At 44.6% G+C, this 24,071-nt stretch overlaps 1 protein-coding gene across 2 annotated transcripts in view; it reads right to left on the reverse strand.

Moving 5' to 3' along the window:
* dchs1b (dachsous cadherin-related 1b) overlaps window positions 1-24,071 on the reverse strand; it is a 261,642-nt gene that overhangs the window by 192,719 nt on the left and 44,852 nt on the right. For both annotated transcript variants that reach the window (XR_006757730.1, XM_045690242.1), the window contains exons 2-5: window positions 23,396-24,013; window positions 22,173-22,397; window positions 21,468-21,665; window positions 17,759-18,532 (exon numbers count right to left, since the gene is read on the reverse strand). Coding sequence is in view for 1 of the 2 variants with exons in the window: in XM_045690242.1 (XP_045546198.1) it covers window positions 17,759-18,532; window positions 21,468-21,665; window positions 22,173-22,397; window positions 23,396-23,995 (1,797 nt within the window). In the remaining variant the exon portion in view is untranslated. The remainder of the gene's footprint in view (window positions 1-17,758; window positions 18,533-21,467; window positions 21,666-22,172; window positions 22,398-23,395; window positions 24,014-24,071) is intronic.

Genomic DNA, 24,071 nt, shown 5'->3' on the forward strand with positions numbered 1-24,071 from the left:
GGTTAAGGTAAGTGTTAAGGTAGGGGTTAAGGTAACGGTTAAAGGTAAGGGTTAATGTAAGGATTAAGGTAAGGGTTAAGTTAAGTGTTAAGTTAAGGGTTAAGGTAAGGGTTAAGGTAAGGGTTAAAGGTAAGGATTAAGGTAAGGGTTAAGGTAAGGGTTAAGGTAAGGGTTAAGGTAAAGGTTAAGGTAAGGGTTAAGGTAAAGGTTAAGGTAAGGGTTAAGGTAAAGGTTAAGGTAAAGGTTAAGGTAAAGGTAAGGGTTAAAGGTAAGGGTTAAGGTAAGGGTTATAGGTAAGGGTTAAAGTTAAAGTTAAGGGTTAAGTTTAAGGTTAAATGTAAGGGTCAAGGTAAGGGTTAAATTAAGGGTTAAGGTAAGGGTTAAGGTAAGGGTTAAGGTAGGGGTTAAGATAAGGGTTAAAGGTAAGGGTTAAGGTAAAGGTTAAGGTAAGGGTTAAGGTAAGGGTTAAGGTAAGGGTTAAGGTAAGGGTTAAGGTAAGGGTTAAGGTAAGGGTTAAGGTAAAGGTTAAGGTAAAGGTTAAGGTAAAGGTTAAGGTAAGGGTTAAGGTAAAGGTTAAGGTAAGGGTTAAGGTTAAGGTTAAGATAAGGGTTAAGGTAAGGGTTAAGGTAAGGGTTAAGGTAAGGGTTAAGGTAAGGGTTAAGGTAAAGGTTAAGGTAAGGGTTAAGGTAAGGGTTACGGTAAGGGTTAAGGTAAGGGTTAAGGTAAAGGTTAAGGTAAGGGTTAAGGTAAGGGTTAAGGTAAGGGTTAAGGTAAGGGTTAAGGTTAGGGTTAAGGTAAGGGTTAAGGTAAGGGTTAAGGTAAGGGTAAGGGTTAAGGTAAGGGTTAAGGTAAGGGTTAAGGTAAAGGTTAAGGTAAGGGTTAAGGTAAGGGTTAAGGTAAAGGTTAAGGTAAAGGTTAAGGTAAGGGTTAAGGTTAAGGTAAGGGTTAAGGTAAGGGTTAAGGTAAAGGTTAAGGTAAGGGTTAAGGTTAAGGTAAGGGTTAAGGTAAGGGTTAAGGTAAGGGTTAAGGTAAAGGTTAAGGTAAGGGTTAAGGTAAGGGTTAAGGTAAGGGTTAAGGTAAAGGTTAAGGTAAAGGTTAAGGTAAGGGTTAAGGTAAGGGTTAAGGTAAGGGTTAAGGTAAGGGTTAAGGTAAAGCTAAGGTAAGGGTTAAGGTAAGGGTTAAGGTAAGGGTTAAGGTAAGGGTTTGTTAAAACCCAAAAAAAACATTGAGCAAACAACACACAGAGCTCACGGCTCCACCATCTCTGTCCACAACAGCAAACCACAAGCCTACTGGACGGTAATAGCGCTCACCGCTGTCCCTAGTGGCCGTTTTTTTACGTCATCTCACGACGTCCTGGGTATGTGTACGGACGTTGAATGTTGCCTTGGATCTTGTGCGACCTGGCTCTGTGCTTGAGCATGGAAGTTAACCCTCAACAAGTGTCGCTCCACCGGGCGCCGATGATGTCGAAGCAGCCCCCCAGCACCTCTCTGATTACATTTACATTTTACATTTTAGTCATTTAGCAGACGCTCTTATCCAGAGCGACTTACAGTAGTGAACGCATACATTTCATTTCATGCATTTTTTTGTACTGGTCCCCCCGTGGGAATCGAACCCACAACCCTGGCGTTGCACACACCATGCTCTACCAACTGATTCACAGGGGTTGGGTTAAATGCAGAACACACATTTCATTTTGAAATGCATTCATTTGTGCAACAGACTAGGTATCCCTCTTTTCCCTTCCCTTTAAAGCTCCAATCAGCAGTTGAAACTATAACAAAGCGGGCTCCCCGCCCCTGGTTCGGTAAAAAGCTGGAGAAATGTAGTCACTCTCAAATTCATAGACAGAGCTATGGATTCAAGGACTGACCATCCATGACATCAACATTATGGTTTTAACCATCTTTTGAAGCTATATATTGTTTGTTTACATTTATTTTGATTACAAACAACGGAGTAAAACAAGCTTATAGTTTAGGTTTCTGATGGGAAATGACAGTTGAACTAAGCTCATGAGTCATATTCTTCAAGAATCAATGGGTACATGTCCTTCATTTACAAGTCCAAAAATAGATGTAGCAAGTGCATATTGCCTCTTTAAAGACAAGCTGATCTGAAGTCAGTTATAGTGGCAGTGAAGGTTACAACCTGCTCTGTGCTTTAGAGACAAGCTGATCTGAAGTCAGTTATAGTGGCAGTGATGGTTACAACCTGCTCTGTGCTTTGGAGACAAGCTGATCTGAAGTCAGTTATAGTGGCAGGGATGGTTACAACCTGCTCTGTGCTTTGGAGACAAGCTGATCTGAAGTCAGTTATAGTGGCAGTGATGGTTACAACCTGCTCTGTGCTTTGGAGACAAGCTGATCTGAAGTCAGTTATAGTGGCAGTGATGGTTACAACCTGCTCTGTGCTTTGGAGACAAGCTGATCTGAAGTCAGTTATAGTGACAGTGATGGTTACAACCTGCTCTGTGTTATAAAGACAAACTGATCTGATCTAAGCAAAAAACACAATTTCAAATGAATACACACACACACATTACATGTCACTGGACAGAAGGACAGGAGGACAGGAGAGAGAACATTAAATTAGAAAGAAAGGAGATTTGTATTACCTTTATTCAACTAGGCAAGTCAGTTAAGAACAAAATCTTATTTACAATGACGGCCTAAGAACCGTTAACTGCCTTGTTCAGGTGCAGAACGACAGATTTTTACCTTGTCAGCTCAGGGATTCAATCCAGCAACCTTTACGGTTACTGAGCCCAATGTTCTAACCACTAGGCTACCTGCCTTTACGGTTACTGAGCCAACGCTTCACCATCTGGCAGTCTGACGGACGAATCTAGGTTTGGCGGATGCCAGGAGAAAGCTACCTGCCCCAATGCATACTGCCAACTGTAAAGTTTGGTGGAGGAGGATAATGGTCTGGGGCTGTTTTTCATGGTTCAGGCCCCTTAGTTCCAGTGAAGGGAAATCTTAACGCTACAGCATACAATGACATTCTAGATGATTCTGTGCTTCCAAATTTGTGTTAACAGTTTGGGGAAAGCCATTTCCTGTTTCAGCATGACAATGCCCCCGTGTACAAAGCGAGGTCCATACAGAAATAGTTAGTCGAGATCGGTGTGGAAGAACTTGACTGGCCTGCACAGAGCCCTGACCTCAACCACATCAAACACCTTTGGGATGAATTGGAACACTGACTGTGAGCCTGGACTAATCGCCCAACATCAGTGCCCGACCTCACTAATGCTCTTGTGGCTGAATGGAAGCAAGTCCCCTGCAGCAATGTTCCAACATCTAGCGGAAAGCCTTCCCAGTTGAGTGGAGGTTTAACAAACTCCATATTAATGTCCATGATTTTAGAATGACATGTTCGATGAGCAGGTCAAATCAAATCGAATTGTATTTGTCACATGTGCTGAATACAACAGGTGTAGGTAGACCATACAGTGAAATGCTGAATACAACAGGTGTAGGTAGACCATACAGTGAAATGGTGAATACAACAGGTGTAGGTAGACCATACAGTGAAATGCTGAAAACAACAGGTGTAGTAGACCTCACAGTGAAATGCTGAATACAACAGGTGTAGTAGACCTCACAGTGAAATGCTGAATACAACAGGTGTAGTAGACCTCACAGTGAAATGCTGAATACAACAGATGTAGGTAGACCATACAGTGAAATGCTGAATACAACAGGTGTAGTAGACCATACAGTGAAATGCTGAATACAACAGGTGTAGGTAGACCATACAGTGAAATGCTGAATACAACAGGTGTAGGTAGACCATACAGTGAAATGCTGAATACAACAGGCATAGGTAGACCATACAGTGAAATGCTGAATACAACAGGTGTAGTAGACCTTACAGTGAAATGCTGAATACAACAGGTGTAGTAGACCTTACAGTGAAATGCTGAATACAACAGGTGTAGGTAGACCATACAGTGAAATGCTGAATACAACAGGTGTAGTAGACCTTACAGTGAAATGCTGAATACAACAGGTGTAGTAGACCTTACAGTGAAATGCTGAATACAACAGGTGTAGGTAGACCATACAGTGAAATGCTGAATACAACAGGCATAGGTAGACCATACAGTGAAATGCTGAATACAACAGGTGTAGTAGACCTTACAGTGAAATGCTGAATACAACAGGTGTAGTAGACCTTACAGTGAAATGCTGAATACAACAGGTGTAGTAGACCTCACAGTGAAATGCTGAATACAACAGGTGTAGTAGACCTCACAGTGAAATGCTGAATACAACAGGTGTAGGTAGACCATACAGTGAAATGCTGAATACAACAGGTGTAGTAGACCTTACAGTGAAATGCTGAATACAACAGGTGTAGGTAGACCATAGAGTGAAATGCTGAATACAACAGGTGTAGGTAGACCATACAGTGAAATGCTGAATACAACAGGTGTAGTAGACCTCACAGTGAAATGCTGAATACAACAGGTGTAGTAGACCTTACAGTGAAATGCTGAATACAACAGGTGTAGTAGACCTTACAGTGAAATGCTGAATACAACAGGTGTAGTAGATCTTACAGTGAAATGCTGAATACAACAGGTGTAGTAGACCTCACAGTGAAATGCTGAATACAACAGGTGTAGGTAGACCATACAGTGAAATGCTGAATACAACAGGTGTAGTAGACCTTACAGTGAAATGCTGAATACAACAGGTGTAGTAGACCTTACAGTGAAATGCTGAATACAACAGGTGTAGTAGACCTTACAGTGAAATGCTGAATACAACAGGTGTAGTAGACCATACAGTGAAATGCTGAATACAACAGGTGTAGGTAGACCGTACAGTAAAATGCTGAATACAACAGGTGTAGTAGACCTTACAGTGAAATGCTGAATACAACAGGTGTAGTAGACCTTACAGTGAAATGCTGAATACAACAGGTGTAGTAGACCTCACAGTGAAATGCTGAATACAACAGGTGTAGTAGACCTTACAGTGAAATGCTGAATACAACAGGTGTAGTAGACCTTACAGTGAAATGCTGAATACAACAGGTGTAGTAGACCGTACAGTGAAATGCTGAATACAACAGGTGTAGTAGACCTCACAGTGAAATGCTGAATACAACAGGTGTAGTAGACCTTACAGTGAAATGCTGAATATAACAGGTGTAGTAGACCTCACAGTGAAATGCTGAATACAACAGGTGTCGTAGACCTCACGATGAAATGCTGAATACAACAGGTGTAGACCTCACAGTGAAATGCTGAATACAACAGGTGTAGTAGACCTTACAGTGAAATGCTGAATACAACAGGTGTAGTAGACCTTACAGTGAAATGCTGAATACAACAGGTGTAGTAGACCTTACAGTGAAATGCTGAATACAACAGGTGTAGTAGACCTTACAGTGAAATGCTGAATACAACAGGTGTAGGTAGACCATACAGTGAAATGCTGAATACAACAGGTGTAGTAGACCTTACAGTGAAATGCTGAATACAACAGATGTAGTAGACCATACAGTGAAATGCTGAATACAACAGGTGTAGTAGACCTTACAGTGAAATGCTGAATACAACAGGTGTAGTAGACCTTACAGTGAAATGCTGAATACAACAGGTGTAGTAGACCTTACAGTGAAATGCTGAATACAACAGATGTAGTAGACCATACAGTGAAATGCTGAATACAACAGGTGTAGTAGACCTTACAGTGAAATGCTGAATACAACAGGTGTAGTAGACCTTACAGTGAAATGCTGAATACAACAGATGTAGTAGACCATACAGTGAAATGCTGAATACAACAGGTGTAGTAGACCTTACAGTGAAATGCTGAATACAACAGGTGTAGTAGACCTCACCGTGAAATGCTGAATACAACAGGTGTAGTAGACCTCACAGTGAAATGCTGAATACAACAGGTGTAGTAGACCTCACAGTGAAATGCTGAATACAACAGGTGTAGTAGACCTCACAGTGAAATGCTGAATACAACAGGTGTAGTAGACCATACAGTGAAATGCTGAATACAACAGGTGTAGTAGACCATACAGTGAAATGCTGACTTATACGCCCTTAACCAACAATGCAGTTTTAATAAAAATAAGTGGTATGTAAAAAATATAAATAATAATTAATTGAAGATCAGCAGTAAAATAACAGCAGTATGGCTTTATTTAACTAGACAAGTCAGTTAAGAACAAATTGTCATTTACAATGACAGCCTAACAGGGAACAGTGCCTTATTAATAAGGGAAGAATGACAGATTTTTACCTTGTCAGCTCAGGGACTCGATCCAGCAACCTTTCAGTTACTGAGCCCAACCACTAGGCTACCTGCCGCCCCCATACAGGGTGTGCCAGTACAGAGTCAATGTGCGGGGAGACAGGTTAGTCGAGGTAATGGAGGTAATTTACATTTACATTTTAGTCATTTAGCAGACGCTCTTATCCAGAGCGACTTACAAATTGGTGCATTCACCTATAATATCCAGTGGAACAACCACTTTACAATAGTGCATCTAAATCTTTTAAGGGGGGGGTTAGAAGGATTACTTTATCCTATCCCAGGTATTCCTTGAAGAGGTGGTGTTTCAGGTGTCTCCGGAAGGTGGTGATTGACTCCGCTGTCCTGGCGTCGTGAGGGAGCTTGTTCCACCATTGGGGTGCCAGAGCAGCGAACAGTTTTGACTGGGCTGAGCGGGAACTGTGCTTCCTCAGAGGTAGGGAGGCGAGCAGGCCAGAGGTGGAGGTAATATGTACATAGAGTTAAAGTGACGATGCATAAATATTAACCAGAGAGTAGTTTTACACGTACTGTTAGTCACATAATGACATCATCTCACCACTCAGACTGGAGTGACATCATCTCACCACGCAGACTGGAGTGACATCATCTCACCACTCAGACTGGAGTGACATCATCTCACCACTCAGACTGGAGTGACATCATCTCATCACGCAGACTGGAGTCACATCATCTCACCACTCAGACTGGAGTGACATCATCTCACCACTCAGACTGGAGTGACATCATCTCATCACTCAGACTGGAGTGACATCATCTCACCACTCAGACTGGAGTGGCATCATCTCATCACTCAGACTGGAGTGACATCATCTCACCACTCAGACTGGAGTGACATATTTCACCACTCAGACTGGAGTGACATCATCTCATCACTCAGACTGGAGTGACATATTTCACCACTCAGACTGGAGTGACATCATCTCATCACTCAGACTGGAGTGACATCATCTCACCACTCAGACTGAAGTGACATCATCTCATCACTCAGACTGGAGTGACATCATCTCACCACTCAGACTGGAGTGACATCATCTCACCACTCAGACTGGAGTGACATCATCTCACCACTCAGACTGGAGTGACATCATCTCATCACTCAGACTGAAGTGACATCATCTCACCACTCAGACTGGAGTGACATCATCTCATCACTCAGACTGGAGTGACATCATCTCACCACTCAGACTGGAGTGACATCATCTCACCACTCAGACTGGAGTGACATCATCTCACAAATGACTCTTTAAAGGGGAAAAATGAATGAAGATGTTCTGTGTTATTTAGCATGCTGTTCACGTGTTCCACCCTTCACTGAGACCCCGTCACGTGCAACACATAAAACACGAGGGTCCAGTCCACCGACACAAAGCAGCTCTGGCCTGGGAATTGCTGAGAGGAAGTGGCAGGGAGGCAGACAGGGAGGCCTAGAAATAAATAAGTCCTTTGTGTTGGGGCTAAGTAAACATTACACAGTATTACTCAGGTCAATAGTGGAGTTTGATAAGCTGCTTCCTATTGGGTCAATACCGGTTGGATAGACTGGTGGGATAGACAGTCCGGTACCGGAGCGCCAAGTCTAGGACCAAAAGGCTTCTCAACAGTTTTTACCCCCAAGCCATAAGACTCCTGAACACTCCTGCCCCACCAACCCCTCTTTAACGCTGCTGCTACTCTCTGTTTATCATAGATGCATAGTCACTTTAACCATATCTACACGTACATACTACCTCAATAAGCCTGACTAACCGGTGTCTGTGTATAGCCTCTCTACTGTATATAGCCTCTCTACTGTATGTAGCCTCTACTGTATGTAGCCTCTCTACTGTGTATAGCCTCTCTACTGTGTATAGCCTCTCTACTGTGTATAGCCTCTCTACTGTATATAGCCTCTCTACTGTATATAGCCTCTCTACTGTATATAGCCTCTCTACTGTGTATAGCCTCTCTACTGTATATAGCTTCTCTACTGTATATAGCCTCTCTACTGTATATAGCCTCTCTACTGTGTATAGCCTCTCTACTGTGTATAGCCTCTCTACTGTGTATAGCCTCTCTACTGTATATAGCCTCTCTACTGTATATAACCTCTCTACTGTGTATAGCCTCTCTACTGTATGTAGCCTCTCTACTGTATATAGCCTGTCTACTGTATATAGCCTGTCTACTGTATATAGCCTGTCTACTGTATATAGCCTCTCTACTGTATATAGCCTCTCTACTGTATATAGCCTCTCTACTGTATATAGCCTCTCTACTGTATACAGCCTCTCTACTGTATATAGCCTCTCTACTGTATATAGCCTGTCTACTGTATATAGCCTCTCTACTGTATATAGCCTCTCTACTGTATATAGCCTCTACTGTATATAGCCTCTACTGTATATAGCCTCTCTACTGTATATAGCCTCTCTACTGTATATAGCCTCTCTACTGTATATAGCCTCTCTACTGTATATAGCCTCTACTGTATATAGCCTCTCTACTGTATATAGCCTCTCTACTGTATATAGCCTGTCTACTGTATATAGCCTCTCTACTGTATATAGCCTCTCTACTGTATATAGCCTCTACTGTATATAGCCTCTCTACTGTATATAGCCTCTCTACTGTATATAGCCTCTCTACTGTATATAGCCTGTCTACTGTGTATAGCCTCTCTACTGTATATAGCCTCTCTACTGTGTATAGCCTCTCTACTGTATATAGCCTCTCTACTGTATATAGCCTGTCTACTGTATATAGCCTGTCTACTGTATATAGCCTCTCTACTGTATATAGCCTCTCTACTGTATATAGCCTCTCTACTGTATGTAGCCTCTCTACTGTATGTAGCCTCTCTACTGTATGTAGCCTCTCTACTGTATGTAGCCTGTCTACTGTATATAGCCTGTCTACTGTATATAGCCTGTCTACTGTATATAGCCTCTCTACTGTATGTAGCCTCTCTACTGTATGTAGCCTCTCTACTGTGTATAGCCTCTCTACTGTATATAGCCTCTCTACTGTATGTAGCCTCTCTACTGTATATAGCCTCTCTACTGTATGTAGCCTCTCTACTGTATATAGCCTCTACTGTATGTAGCCTCTCTACTGTGTATAGCCTCTCTACTGTGTATAGCCTCTCTACTGTACATAGCCTCTCTACTGTATGTAGCCTCTCTACTGTATGTAGCCTCTCTACTGTATATAGCCTAAACAGGTAGGACAGACTTGCAGGACAGACTCGTAGGATAAACTGGTATGATAGACTGGTAGGATAGACTGGTAGGATAAACTGGTATGATAGACTGGTACGATAGACTGGTAGGATAGACTGGTAGGATAGACTGGTAGGATAGACTGGTAGGATAAACTGGTAGGATAGACTGGTAGGATAAACTGGTATGATAGACTGGTAGGATAGACTCGTATGATAAACTGATAGGATAAACTGGTATGATAGACTGGTAGGATAGACTCGTATGATAAACTGGTAGGATAGACTGGTAGGATAGACTGGTAGGATAGACTGGTAGGATAAACTGGTATGATAGACTGGTAGGATAAACTGGTATGATAGACTGGTACGATAGACTGGTAGAATAAACTGGTATGATAGACTGGTCGGATAAACTGGTATGATAAACTCGTATGATAAACTGGTAGGATAGACTCGTATGATAAACTGGTAGGATAGACTGGTAGGATAGACTGGTAGGATAAACTGGTATGATAGACTGGTAGGATAAACTGGTATGATAGACTGGTACGATAGACTGGTAGGATAAACTGGTATGATAGACTGGTCGGATAAACTGGTATGATAAACTCGTATGATAAACTGGTAGGATAGACTCGTATGATAGACCGGTAGGACAGACCGGTAGATTAGACCAGTTGGATAGAGTGGTAGCATAGACTGGTAGGATAGACTGGTATGATAGACTGGTAGGATAAACTGGTATGATAGACTGGTAGGATAGACTCGTATGATAAACTGGTAGGATAAACTGGTATGATAGACTGGTAGGATAGACTCGTATGATAAACTGGTAGGATAGACTGGTAGGATAGACTGGTAGGATAAACTGGTATGATAGACTGGTAGGATAAACTGGTATGATAGACTGGTAGGATAAACTGGTATGATAAACTCGTATGATAAACTGGTAGGATAGACTCGTATGATAGACCGGTAGGACAGACCGGTAGATTAGACCAGTTGGATAGAGTGGTAGCATAGACTGGTTGGCAGGAAACACTAGTAGACTTACTGTACTGAGAGAGAGAGAGAGAGAGAGAGAGAGAGAGAGAGAGAGAGAGAGAGAGAGAGAGAGAGAGAGAGAGAGAGAGAGAGAGAGAGAGAGAGAGAGAGAGAGAGAGAGAGAGAGGGAGGGTTGGAGACACCTCATACTAACCAACAAACACACAAGGGGTTTCCTTTTCCCCCGGGGGGAAATACAACATTTTCAATTTAACATGATTGTTGATATCATTCTGAAATGCCAACATCTCTCCTTTCCTCTTCAGATGTCAGAGTTGACGTGACAAACAATCCCACTCAGAAACCTCAGTGGCAAAACAACCAGACATATCGACTAAGGGTGGAAGAGGTCATCGCGTGACCTCACACCTTGAGTTTCTATCTATTTTTGCTAACTCAGCTGTGTCACGTTGGAGACAGTTCCTGTTGCCCAGAGTTGGAGAAGATTCATTGTGGCTTCAGTGTGTTTGAGATAAAGAGGAGTACAACACATCTGCTCATCTTTGCTGTCATTGGCTAACAGACAGCTGGGTGACCTGGGTGACCTGAATTATATGGGAATCAACAACGTCAGCACATTTGTTTTCAACAACAGACTAATATGGTTTACACACAACTAGCTGGTGACATCAGGGATCCTAATAAATCAATCCCTCTCCCCCTCCCTCCCTCCCTCCCTCTCCCCCTCCCTCTCTCCCTCCCTCCCAGGAGTTTTAGAAAAACACTCATGATGTCTGGCATGGGATTATGGTTGGGAACGCCAGGATAACTGTTGTCTGTAATTAGCTGGGAGAATAACAGAGGTATGGGATTATGGTTGGGAACGCCAGGATAACTGTTGTCTGTAATTAGCTGGGAGAATAACAGAGGTATGGGATTATGGGTGGGAACGCCAGGATAACTGTTGTCTGTAATTAGCTGGGAGAATAACAGAGGCATGGGATTATGGTTGGGAACGCCAGGATAACTGTTGTCTGTAATTAGCTGGGAGAATAACAGAGGTATGGGATTATGGTTGGGAACGCCAGGATAACTGTTGTCTGTAATTAGCTGGGAGAATAACAGAGGTATGGGATTATGGTTGGGAACGCCAGGATAACTGTTGTCTGTAATTAGCTGGGAGAATAACAGAGGTATGGGATTATGGTTGGGAACGCCAGGATAATTTGTCTGTAATTAGCTGGGAGAATAACAGATGCATGGGATTATGGTTGGGAACGCCAGGTTAATAACTGTTGTCTGTAATTAGCTGGGAGAATAACAGAGGTATGGGATTATGTTTGGGAACGCCAGGATAACTGTTGTCTGTAATTAGCTGGGAGAATAACAGAGGTATGGGATTATGGTTGGGAACGCCAGGATAATTTGTCTGTAATTAGCTGGGAGAATAACAGATGCATGGGATTATGGTTGGGAACGCCAGGTTAATAACTGTTGTCTGTAATTAGCTGGGAGAATAACAGAGGTATGGGATTATGGGTGGGAACGCCAGGATAACTGTTGTCTGTAATTAGCTGGGAGAATAACAGAGGTATGGGATTATGGTTGGGAACGCCAGGATAACTGTTGTCTGTAATTAGCTGGGAGAATAACAGAGGTATGGGATTATGGTTGGGAACGCCAGGATAATTTGTCTGTAATTAGCTGGGAGAATAACAGATGCATGGGATTATGGTTGGGAACGCCAGGTTAATAACTGTTGTCTGTAATTAGCTGGGAGAATAACAGAGGTATGGGATTATGTTTGGGAACGCCAGGATAACTGTTGTCTGTAATTAGCTGGGAGAATAACAGAGGTATGGGATTATGGTTGGGAACGCCAGGATAATTTGTCTGTAATTAGCTGGGAGAATAACAGATGCATGGGATTATGGTTGGGAACGCCAGGTTAATAACTGTTGTCTGTAATTAGCTGGGAGAATAACAGAGGTATGGGATTATGGGTGGGAACGCCAGGATAACTGTTGTCTGTAATTAGCTGGGAGAATAACAGAGGTATGGGATTATGGTTGGGAACGCCAGGATAACTGTTGTCTGTAATTAGCTGGGATAATAACAGAGGCATGGGATTATGGGTGGGAACGCCAGGATAACTGTTGTCTGTAATTAGCTGGAAGTCTAACAGAGGGTAGAATTATGAGGCAGTTGACATGGCAACAACTGTATCACACACTGGATTTTTGTATCTGGTTTCTCTTGTCTTTTGACGGAAAACAGAACATGATCAAAATAAGATGCCTAATTTACCAGATTCCCTCTTTCCCCATCCCTCCCTCCCTAGTGTCGTCTTTTCTGCTTTGTCTGTACGTCTCTTCAACTCCCTCCAGTTCTGTCATTCCCTTCTCTCCTCTCCTCTCCTCTCCTCTCCTCTCCTCTCCTCTCCTCTCCTCTCCTCTCCTCTCCTCTCCTCTCCTCTCCTCTCCTCTCCTCTCCTCTCCCCTCCTCTCCTCTCCTCTCCTCTCCTCTCCTCTCTCCTCTCCTCTCTCCTCTCTCCTCTGTTCTTTCCTCCCTCTCCTCTCCTCTCCTCTCCTCTCCTCTCCTCTCCTCTCCTCTCCTCTCCTCTCCTCTCCTCTCCTCTCCTCTCCTCTCCTCTCCTCTCCTCTCCTCTCCTCTCCTCTCCCCTCCCCTCCCCTCCTCTCCTCTCCTCTCCTCTCCTCTCCTCTCCTCTCTCCTCTCCTCTCTCCTCTCTCCTCTGTTCTTTCCTCCCTCTCCTCTCCTCTCCTCTCCTCTCCTCTCCTCTCCTCTCCTCTCCTCTCCTCTCCTCTCCTCTCCTCTCCTCTCCTCTCCTCTCCTCTCCTCTCCTCTCCTCTCCTCTCTCCTCTCTCCTCTCTCCTCTCTCCTCTGTTCTTTCCTCCCTCTCCTCTCCTCTCCTCTCCTCTCCTCTCCTCTCCTCTCTTCTCCTCTCTTCTTCCCTCCCTTCCTCCTCTCCTCTCTCCTCCCTCTCTCCTCTTCTCCCTTCCCTCTCTCCTGTCTCCTCTCCTCTCTTCCGTCTCTCATCTCTTCCCTCTATCCTCTCCTCCATTCCTTCTCTTCTCTCCTCTCTTCTCCTCCTTTATATGCCAGATTCGTCCTCAGCACAGACCAACCTCCCTGTCCAAATAACAGGTAAATGAACCTGCAACAACAATGTGTAATTCCACTCTTTATCTAAACCCAGTTGTGCTGGAAGCTATTCAGAGTGGCTGGTGCGGCCGGGCGGTAACTTCACAGCTTTGAAGTCTATAACACAGTACATTCTATAAAAAGAAACGAAAAACATGTCATTTTCTCTCTCTCTCTCTCTTTCTCTCTTTCTTTCTCTCTCTCTTTCTTTCTTTCTTTCTTTCTTTCTTTCTTCCTCCCTCTCCTCTCTCCTCTCCTCTCTCCTCTCCTATCCTCCCACTCTACTTCCTTCTCCCACCTCTCTCCTCTCCTCCCTCTCTCCTCTCCTCTCTCCTCTCCTATCCTCCCACTCTACTTCCTTCTCCCACCTCTCTCCTCTCCTCCCTCTCTCCTCTCCTCCCTCCTTCAGCAGAAAGGCAAAAACATCCTGAGAAAATAGGTGGAGTAAACGATGCATGGTCTGTGTCCCAAATGGCACCCTATTCCCTATATAGTGCACTACTTTAGACCAGAGCCCTATGGCACCCTATTCCCTATATAGTGCACTACTTTAGACCAGAGTCCTATGGCACCCTATTCCCTATATAGTGCACTACTTTAGACCAGAGTCCTATGGCACCCTATTCCCTATACAGTGCACTACTTTAGACCAGAGCCCTATGGCACCCTATTCCCTATATATTGCACTACTTTAGACCAGAGCCCTATAGGGAATAGGGAATAGGGTGGCATTTGGGATGGAGATATCTCACGGTAGCTTGACAGTCTTGCTTTCATCCCCTTGCATAACAACACTAAAGTGTCCTACAATTATAAGGCTGGGGATGAAAGCAACACAGTCAAGCTACCGTGAGATAGCAGCGTGATTCTGAGGTCTCACCCTAACGCTGCTGTCTCCGTTGCCATAGCAACCCTCTGAGGGGAGGTGAAGGAAAGGACATGGTTACAGAGTAAATCTCTTCACTGACTGGCTGACTACAGCTTGAGGAATGCAGGTGAACTCTCTCTCTCTCTCTCTCTCTCTCTCTCTCTCTCTCTCTCTCTCTCTCTCTCTCTCTCTCTCTCTCTCTCTCTCTCTCTCTCTCTCTCTCTCTCTCTCTCTCTCTCTCTCTCTCTCTCTCTCTCTCTCTCTCTCTCTCTCTCTCTCTCTCTCTCTCTCTCTCTCTCTCTCTCTCTCTCTCTCTTTCCCTCTCTCTCCATCGCTCTTTCTTTCTCTTTCTGTCTCTGTCTGCCTCCCTCCCCCCCCCCTCTCTTTTATAAACCCTTATAAATCCCTATTTCTTCCCAATGAGAACACATTCCAGGTCTGCCCAGTGTTTTGCCTAGCCCACTTCTCTTTATGAATCACATGAAGATATGTCATCACCTCGAGTGCTGCTAGCTAGCGTGGTAAAATCAGCCTGATCACTACAAACTGACAGAGGAAGAGGAAGGATATATGCCTTCCTCTGCACTCATGTCCCTGTAACGTGGCCCTGTAACGTGGCGCTGAAACCACGTGGAATTAACCCTGTAACTACGTGGAATTAACCCTGTAACTACATGGAATTAACCCTGTAACTACATGGAATTAACCCTGTAACCACTCAGAATTAACCCTGTAACCACTCAGAATTAACCCTGTAACTACATGGAATTAACCCTGTAACCACTCAGAATTAACCCTGTAACTACATGGAATTAACCCTGTAACTACATGGAATTAACCCTGTAACCACGTGGAATTAACCCTGTAACTACATGGAATTAACCCTGTAACCACTCAGAATTAACCCTGTAACTACATGGAATTAACCCTGTAACCACTCAGAATTAACCCTGTAACCACTCAGAATTAACCCTGTAACTACATGGAATTAACCCTGTAACTACATGGAATTAACCCTGTAACTACATGGAATAAACCCTGTAACTACATGGAATTAACCCTGTAACCACTCAGAATTAACCCTGTAACTACATGGAATTAACCCTGTAACCACTCAGAATTAACCCTGTAACTACTCAGAATTAACCCTGTAACTACATGGAATTAACCCTGTAATTACATGGAATTAACCCTGTAACCACGTGGAATTAACCCTGTAACTACATGGAATTAACCCTGTAATTACATGGAATTAACCCTGTAACCACTCAGAATTAACCCTGTAACCACTCAGAATTAACTCTGTAACTACATGGAATTAACCCTGTAACTACTCAGAATTAACCCTGTAACTACATGGAATTAACCCTGTAATTACATGGAATTAACCCTGTAATTACATGGAATTAACCCTGTAACCACTCAGAATTAACCCTGTAACTACATGGAATTAACCCTGTAACCACTCAGAATTAACCCTGTAACTACATGGAATTAACCCTGTAACTACATGGAATTAACCCTGTAACCACTCAGAATTAACCCTGTAACCACTCAGAATTAACTCTGTAACTACATGGAATTAACCCTGTAACTACTCAGAATTAACCCTGTAACTACATGGAATTAACCCTGTAATTACATGGAATTAACCCTGTAACCACGTGGAATTAACCCTGTAACTACATGGAATTAACCCTGTAACCACTCAGAATTAACCCTGTAACCACTCAGAATTAACCCTGTAACAAGGTGGAATTAACCCTGTAACTACATGGAATTAACCCTGTAACCACTCAGAATTAACCCTGTAACTACATGGAATTAACCCTGTAACTACATGGAATTAACCCTGTAACCACGTGGAATTAACCCTGTAACTACATGGAATTAACCCTGTAACCACTCAGAATTAACTCTGTAACTACTCAGAATTAACCCTGTAACCACTCAGAATTAACCCTGTAACTACATGGAATTAACGCGTCACAAATAGACATTCATCCACAATACGTCGAATTACGAAGGGACACTATGAGATCTTGTTGGCTGCGTCTCAAATGGCACCTTAGTACCTGACTCTAAAAACAGGGGCACCTCAAGGGTGTGTCCTCACCCCTCTGCTGTTCTTCCTGTTCACCCACGACTGCGTTGCTTTGCACCACACCGTCTCCATCATCCAGTCTCTATGACGACACCACAGTTGTAGGCCGGATAAGCAACAACGACGAGTCAGCCTGTAGGGAGGAGGTAAGTGAACTGGCATTGTGGTGCCAGGACAACAACCTCTCCCTCAGTGTTAATAAAGACGATGATTGTTGACTTCCAGGAAGCAGAGAAAGGAACATGCCCCGTTCCACATTAACGGGACTGCAGTAGAGGAAGTCACAATTTTTTAATTCCTTGGCATCCACATCACAGAGGACTTGTCATCGACCAACACCCCTACCACTCTTGTCAAGAGGATGCAACAGCGTCTCTACTTCCTAAGGCAGCTGAAGAATTTCGGCATGAAGCCCCGAGTCCTTTCCAAATACTATCGCTGCACCATCGAGAGCGTCCTGACCTGTTGCATCAAGGCCTGGTACAGGAATTGCTCCGTCCACGACAGCAAGGCCCTCCAGCGGGTGGTGAAGACGGCCTAGTAAATCACTGGGAACGTTCTCCCCCTCATCCAAGACATCTAATCTAAATGGTGCCTGAGGAAGGCCCGCAGCATCATCAAGGACCACACACACCCCAGTCACAAGCTGTTCTCACCCTTAATGTTGGGAAGATGTATCGGAGCATGAGGTCTGATACCAACAGGCTCAGAGACAGTTTCTATCTACAAACCATCAGACTACTGAACACTTGATGTCTGATAGAAACTGTCTCTAAGCCTGTTGGTATAACTACAAGCCATCAGACTGCTGAACACCTTAACTGGACTGACCACCTGCTCTGATTCTCCACACCTTAGCACACATGCACTCACTCATGTACAGACACACACACGCGCACACACACACACACACACACACACACACACACACACACACACACACACTGCTCTTATTATACTGCTCAGTTTATCCACAGGAAGAACAACAAGACAGACAGACAGACAGACAGACAGACAGACAGACAGACAGACAGACAGACAGACAGACAGACAGACAGACAGACAGACAGACAGACAGACAGACAGACAGACAGACAGACAGACAGACAGACAGATGTTCCTACCTCTAAGAAGCAGGTCCCGGCTGCAGTATTCTCCTTGATCGTAACGTTGTAGAAGTTACTAGAGAACACCGGCTCGTTATCGTTTACATCCTGCAGCACCACGGCAACCCTCGCCGTCGACGACATAGGAGGCCGCCCGTTGTCCGTGGCAACCACCGTCACGCTGGGCGCTGGCTCCGACTCATAATCCAGTGCCATCGCCGTGGTGATGATCCCCGTCACTGGGTCGATGGAGAACCAATCGGAGTGGCTCTTTTTGTCTTTGAGGAGGCTGTATCGGATGTCCCCATTGGGCCCCTGGTCCTTGTCCCGGGCCGTCACCTGGAGCACAAAGGATCCTGGGTAGACGACCTCTGGGATGGTCTGTTTGTAAGCCTGCTGGTCGAAGAGTGGTGGATTATCATTCACATCAGTGACCTGGATAGTAAAGGACGACTCAGCCCTGAGAGGAGGGGTGCCTGCGTCTGTTGCCATCACTCTCAGCTCGTACGTGTCCCTCTCCTCGCGGTCCAACACCTGGTCCACACAGATCAGATAGATAATACTGTCTTTGGTGGTCAGTGCGAACTTCCCATCGCCTCCCTCTAGCGAAACGTTAACGTTAGCGTATTCTCCGTAGTCGGGGTCGGTAACCGAGATGCGCGCCACGTACTGTCCGGGCTGGGCGCCCTCGGAGATACGCGGCGAGCCGTCTTCGCTGAGGAAGATGATGGTCATGGTGGGTTGGTTGTCGTTGTAGTCTCGGACGTGGATGGTGACGAAGGCATTGGTCACCTGGATGGCAAAACAACAGTAGCTAGTCATTAAAATGGAGAGGAAGCGGAGAGAGAAGAGAAATGAACCTCCTTCCTGTAAAAGTTCCAGAGCAAACAGAGAGAGACTCAAAGGACACTTCAAACTGTCCACAGGAAGGATCCACAATTAGGAAAACAATAACTAGCATTACAGTGTCATTTGATGGCATTGTACCATTAAAGAAGAAAGCTTTATTTGATGGCATTGTACCAATACAGAATAAACCTTTACAGAAATGTATTTATTAATGCTTATCAGATAAAATGACAACTTCACTGTTCTGTTTCGACTGTCGTCAGCACATCCATGTGTTCCTCTGGGTGGAACCAACACCACCATACTTTCACATGGAGACAATTGGAAATAATACAAAAAGAAAAGGATATCATTCACAAACAACGTATACACACACTTCACACCCACACCGATGGCTGTGACGGGTCATGGGATTTTGGATGACGGCTAAATTAAGGTTAAATAAAAAATAAATAAAATATTGGTCAGCCAAATGACCACAGTCATCGTAATAACCATTCAAATTGTTTTTTTTAAGACACACATTTTCTCGTCTCCTCCGCTCCGGACTGATGTGCTGCTGCTGTTGGGAGGGGTGCGTTGCCTAGGCAACCAAAGACTTGTTTGCTACAACACCACGCTTTTTTCAGCAAGGTCCATCTTTCAGCAAGGTCCATGTTTCAGCAAGGTCCGTGTTTCAGCAAGGTCCATGTTTCAGCAAGGTCCTTGTTTCAGCAAGGTCCATGTTACAGCAAGGTCCATGATACGGTGTTGATGTGAGCCATGACCAGCCTTTCAAAGCACTTCATGGCTACAGACGTGAGGGCTACGGGTCAGTAGTCATTTAGGCTGGTTACCTTGGTGTTCTTTGGCACAGGGACTATGGTGGTCTGCTTAAAACATGTTGGTATTACAGACTCGGACAGGGAGAGATTGAAAATGTCAGTGAAGACACTTGCCAGTTGGTCAGCGCATGCTCGCAGTACACGAGCTCTGTGGCCTTGTAAATGTTGACCTGTTTAAAGGTCTTACTCAGAATGGCTGCGGAGAGCATGATCACACAGTCTTCCAGAACAGCTGGTGTTCTCATGCATGTTTCAGTGTTATTTGCCTCAAATGAGCATAGAAGTAGTTTAGCTCGTCTGGTAGGCTTGTGTCACCGGCAGCTCTCGGCTGTGCTTCCCTTTGTAGTCTGTAATAGTTTGCAAGCCCTGCCACATCCGACGAGCGTCGGAGCCGGTGTAGTACAATTCGAACTTAGTCCTGTATTGATGCTTTGCCTGTTTGATCGTTCGTCGGAGTTCACAGCAGGATTTCGTATAAGCTTCCGTGTCAGAGACCCGCTCCTTGAAAGCGGAGCTCTACCCTTTAGGTCAGTGCGGATGTTGCCTGTAATCCCTGTTTTCTGGTTGGGGTATGTACGTACAGTCACTGTGGGGATGACGTCATCGATGCACTTATTAATAAAAGCCAGTGACTGATGTGGTGTACTCCTCAATGCCATCAGAAGAATCCCGGAACATATTCCAGTCTGTGCAGCAAAACAGTCCTGTAGCTTAGCATCTGCTTCATCTGACCACTTTTTTATTGACCAAGTCACTGGTGCTTCCTGTTTTAATGTTTGCTTGTAAACAGGAATCAGGAGGATAGAATTATGGTCAGATTTGCCAAATGGAGGGCGAGGGAGAGCTTTGTATGTGTCTCCGTGTGTGGAGTACAGGTGGTCTTGAGGTTTTTTCCCATCTGGTTGCACATTTAACATGCTGGTAGAAATGTGGTAAAACAGATTTAAGTTTCCCTGCATTAAACTCCCCGGCCACTTGGAGCTCCGCCTCTGGATGAGCGTTTTCCTGTTTGCTTATGGTGGTATACAGCTCATTGAGTGCGGTCTTAGTGCCCACATCGGTCTGTGGGGGTTTGTAGACGGCTACGAAAAATACAGATGAAAGCTCTCTAGGTAGATACTGTGGTCTACAGCTTATCATGAGATACTCTACCTCAGGCGAGCAAAACCTCGAGACTTCCTTAGATATCGTACACCAGCTGTTGTTTACAAATATACATAGACCGCCACCCCTTGTCTTACCAGAGGCTGCTGTTCTATCCTGCCGATACAGCGTATAACCCACCAGCTGTATGTTATTCATGTCGTTGTTCAGCCACGACTCGGTGAAACATAAGATATTACAGTTTTTATTGTCCCGTTGGTAGTTTAATCTTGCTCGTAGGTCATCGATTTTATTTTCCAATGATTACACGTTGGCCAGTAGATGGCAGTGGGGGTTTACTCGCTCGCCTACGAATTCTCAGAAGGCAGCCCAACTTCTGTCCCATTTTTCTCCGTCTTCTCTCCACATAGTATATCCTTCACGTCGGACTCGTCGGACTCGTTAAAGGAAAAAAGCTTCTACCAGGCTGTGGTGAGTAATCGCTGTTCTGATGTCCAGAAGTTATTTTCGCTCATAAGAGACGGTAGCAGCAACATTATGTACAAAATAAGTTAAAAAAATAAGTTACAAACAACGCTAAAAAAACGAACAAAATAACACATTTGGTTAGGAGCAGGTAAAATGACAGCCATCCTCTCCAATGCCATTCTACTATTACTCTCCGTATGCACTGTGTGTGTATGTGTATAATATATATATATATATGTGTGTATATGTATAAATATATATATATATATTTATATGTATATATATACATACAGTATATTGTGTTCTGATGAAGACCTTTAATGAAAATAAAATAACCGTCATAACCATAAGAAATACATATATTATTTTGTTTTCATTAAAGGTCTTCATCCCGTTGGTTATATGGTTATTGTGCCATCCCTACCCATGCCCCCCCCCCCCACACACCCCCACACACCCCCCACACACACCCACACACACACCTCAGGGTGGCTGGCGTTGTCTCTGGCCTGTACCACCAGCTCGTGGACTCTCTTCAGCTCGTAGTCCAGCGGACGGTTCAGAGTGATGACCCCCGACCTCGTATCCATGACGAAGTAGCGGTCAGGGTCGCTCTGGCGACGGTTGATCTCGTACAGGACCAGACCGTTGTCACCCTCGTCAGCGTCGGACGCAAACACCTGAAGGACGGGAGAGATTGATTATTGATTGACTATCAGTATAGATTTATAATAACTAATATACATAGCATTCTATACCAGTGGAGGCTCCTCAAAAGAGGAAGGGGAGGATCAGCCTCCTCAGTGAATTTCATACAAATTAAAATGGTGAACCATTAAAAGAGTTATCCTTTTTAGATAAAACTATACTAAATATATTCCCATGTCAGAGATGCCACTGCTCTACACATCTATCAGTGTGAATTTGTGGAACTACTTCAAAATTGCAACTGAATGAAGCTGTTACACATAGGATGTGCAGAAAAACAGCAGGTCAGAAAAACAGCGGGTCAGTAAACCAGCGGGTCAGTAGAACAGCGGGTCAGTAAAACAGCGGGTCAGTAGAACACCGGGTCAATAAAACAGCGGGTCAGTAAAAGTTTTTAACGTAAACCTTCTGCTAGAGTTTCAATGTTTGTTGTTGTCTACAAAAATGTTTTGCTTTATTCTCTGAGCCTCCATTAATACCTGCAGTATGTTGCTTCCCTGTGGTAAACTCTCTGAGATGATGGCGTGGTATCTGCTCTGGTTGAAGACGGGGGCGTGGTCGTTGATGTCGGTGACGGAGACCTCCAGGGTCATCAGGCCGGTGCGTCTGGGACTCCCCCCGTCGAAAGCCTCCAGAACCAGGCTGTACGAAGACCTCTTCTCCCTGTCCAGAACAACGTTCACCACCAGGTCCAGGTACAGCACCTAAAGAGTGAGAAGACATGGGAGGACACAAGAACAACAGGAGAGAAAACCATAGAATGAATAGAACAGGCTTGGAAACTATAACCGTGGCAACTTGACTGGTAAACTCGTGGGTTACGCTCACAACGGCTGCGTTGTTTAGTAATGCAATCACTTCCATGGTAATGTAGAATGATCATTCAAAATGATGTTTACTGATGTGGCTCATGCAATGGAATGTATTTGTTTGTAATGTCAGTTGAGTTGATTCAACAAATCACAGCACAGTTTGATGGGTACACTTCCTGCTTTTAGTCCATCACTGACTTGAATGGGGAATCCTCGATCATGTCATTCTATTTCTATGTAGAAAAAACTGCATAGAGACAAATGCTACTGTATTGTTTTTCGTGTATTTTGTACCACTGGCCTCACAAAATAGATTTCCATGAAAGTGGACAACAGAATATCACAATCCCGTGTGGCTCAGTTGGTAGAGCATGGTGTTTGCAATGCCAAGGTTGTGGGTTCGATTCCCACGGGGGACCAGTAAAGGGGGGGGAATGTATGAAATGTATGCATTCACTACTGTAAGTCGCTCTGGATAAGAGTGTCTGCTAAATGACGTAAATGTAAAAAATGTATCATATCCTATTGTAAAACAGCAGTTTAATAAACTGTGTTACCTCTCTTGGTCTTGATCACATGTCCTGGGTGCTATGCTATGCTACTATACATTATTTGTTTATTTAACCTTTAATTAACTAGGCAAGTCAGTTAAAAACAAATTCTTATTTACAGTGATGGCCTACCCCGGCCTAACCCAGACAACACTGGTCCAATTGTGCGCCGCCTAATGGGACTCCCAATCACGGCCAGTTGTGATACAACCTGGACTCAAACCAGGGTCTGCAGTTACACCTCTAACACTGAGATGCAGTGTCTTAGACCGCTGCGCCACTCGGGAGTCATGCTACTCTCAGCTATGCTACTCTACGCTATGCTATATTGTACCATACCTTGTTAGCAGCTCTCTTGGTCTCCAGCCTGAAGGCTTGCCCCACATTGCCTTCCTTAATCACATATCCTTGGGTGGTCAGCTGATCGCGGTCCGCGTCCGACGCCGGCTCCAGAGAAACCCGTGTTCCCACCGCCGTCTGCTCCGGGATCTTCAGCAACGCCTTTGGCTTGGGGAACGCCGGCGCGTGATCGTTGATGTCGTTGACCGTGACGGACACCTCGACTGTGACCCCGGTCATGGTGACAGCGATGAAGCTGTAGTGGTCCCTCTGCTCGCGGTCGAGGCGGCGTGCCGTGGTGATGATCCCGGAGGTCTCGTCGATGTTGAGGTCGCTGCCCACACCTGTCCCCTCGTGGTCGGAGATGAAGTACAGCGAGGCGGTGATGCCGGGGGGTAGCCCAGCACTGATGTCCCCTACGATGGTCCCAGCTGGCTGCTCCTCATCCAGCTGGAGCTCCAGAGCTCCCAGGACCAGGTTGGAGTGGACCACAACCAGCTCCAGGACCGTGTAGAGCAGGAGGAGAGACCGTGGCCTCCATAGGCCTGAACACACACACAGACCGCTGGCCCTGGGCCCACCTTCACACGTTATCGTCATGGCTGGGGCCTCCTACACCTGAAAGACAGAGAATACAGAGAATAGAACTTCAGAATAGAACCTTAGAATAGAACCT

The sequence above is a fragment of the Salmo salar genome, chromosome ssa11 (genome assembly GCF_905237065.1).
Source record: "Salmo salar chromosome ssa11, Ssal_v3.1, whole genome shotgun sequence".
NCBI classification, from domain to species: domain Eukaryota; kingdom Metazoa; phylum Chordata; class Actinopteri; order Salmoniformes; family Salmonidae; genus Salmo; species Salmo salar.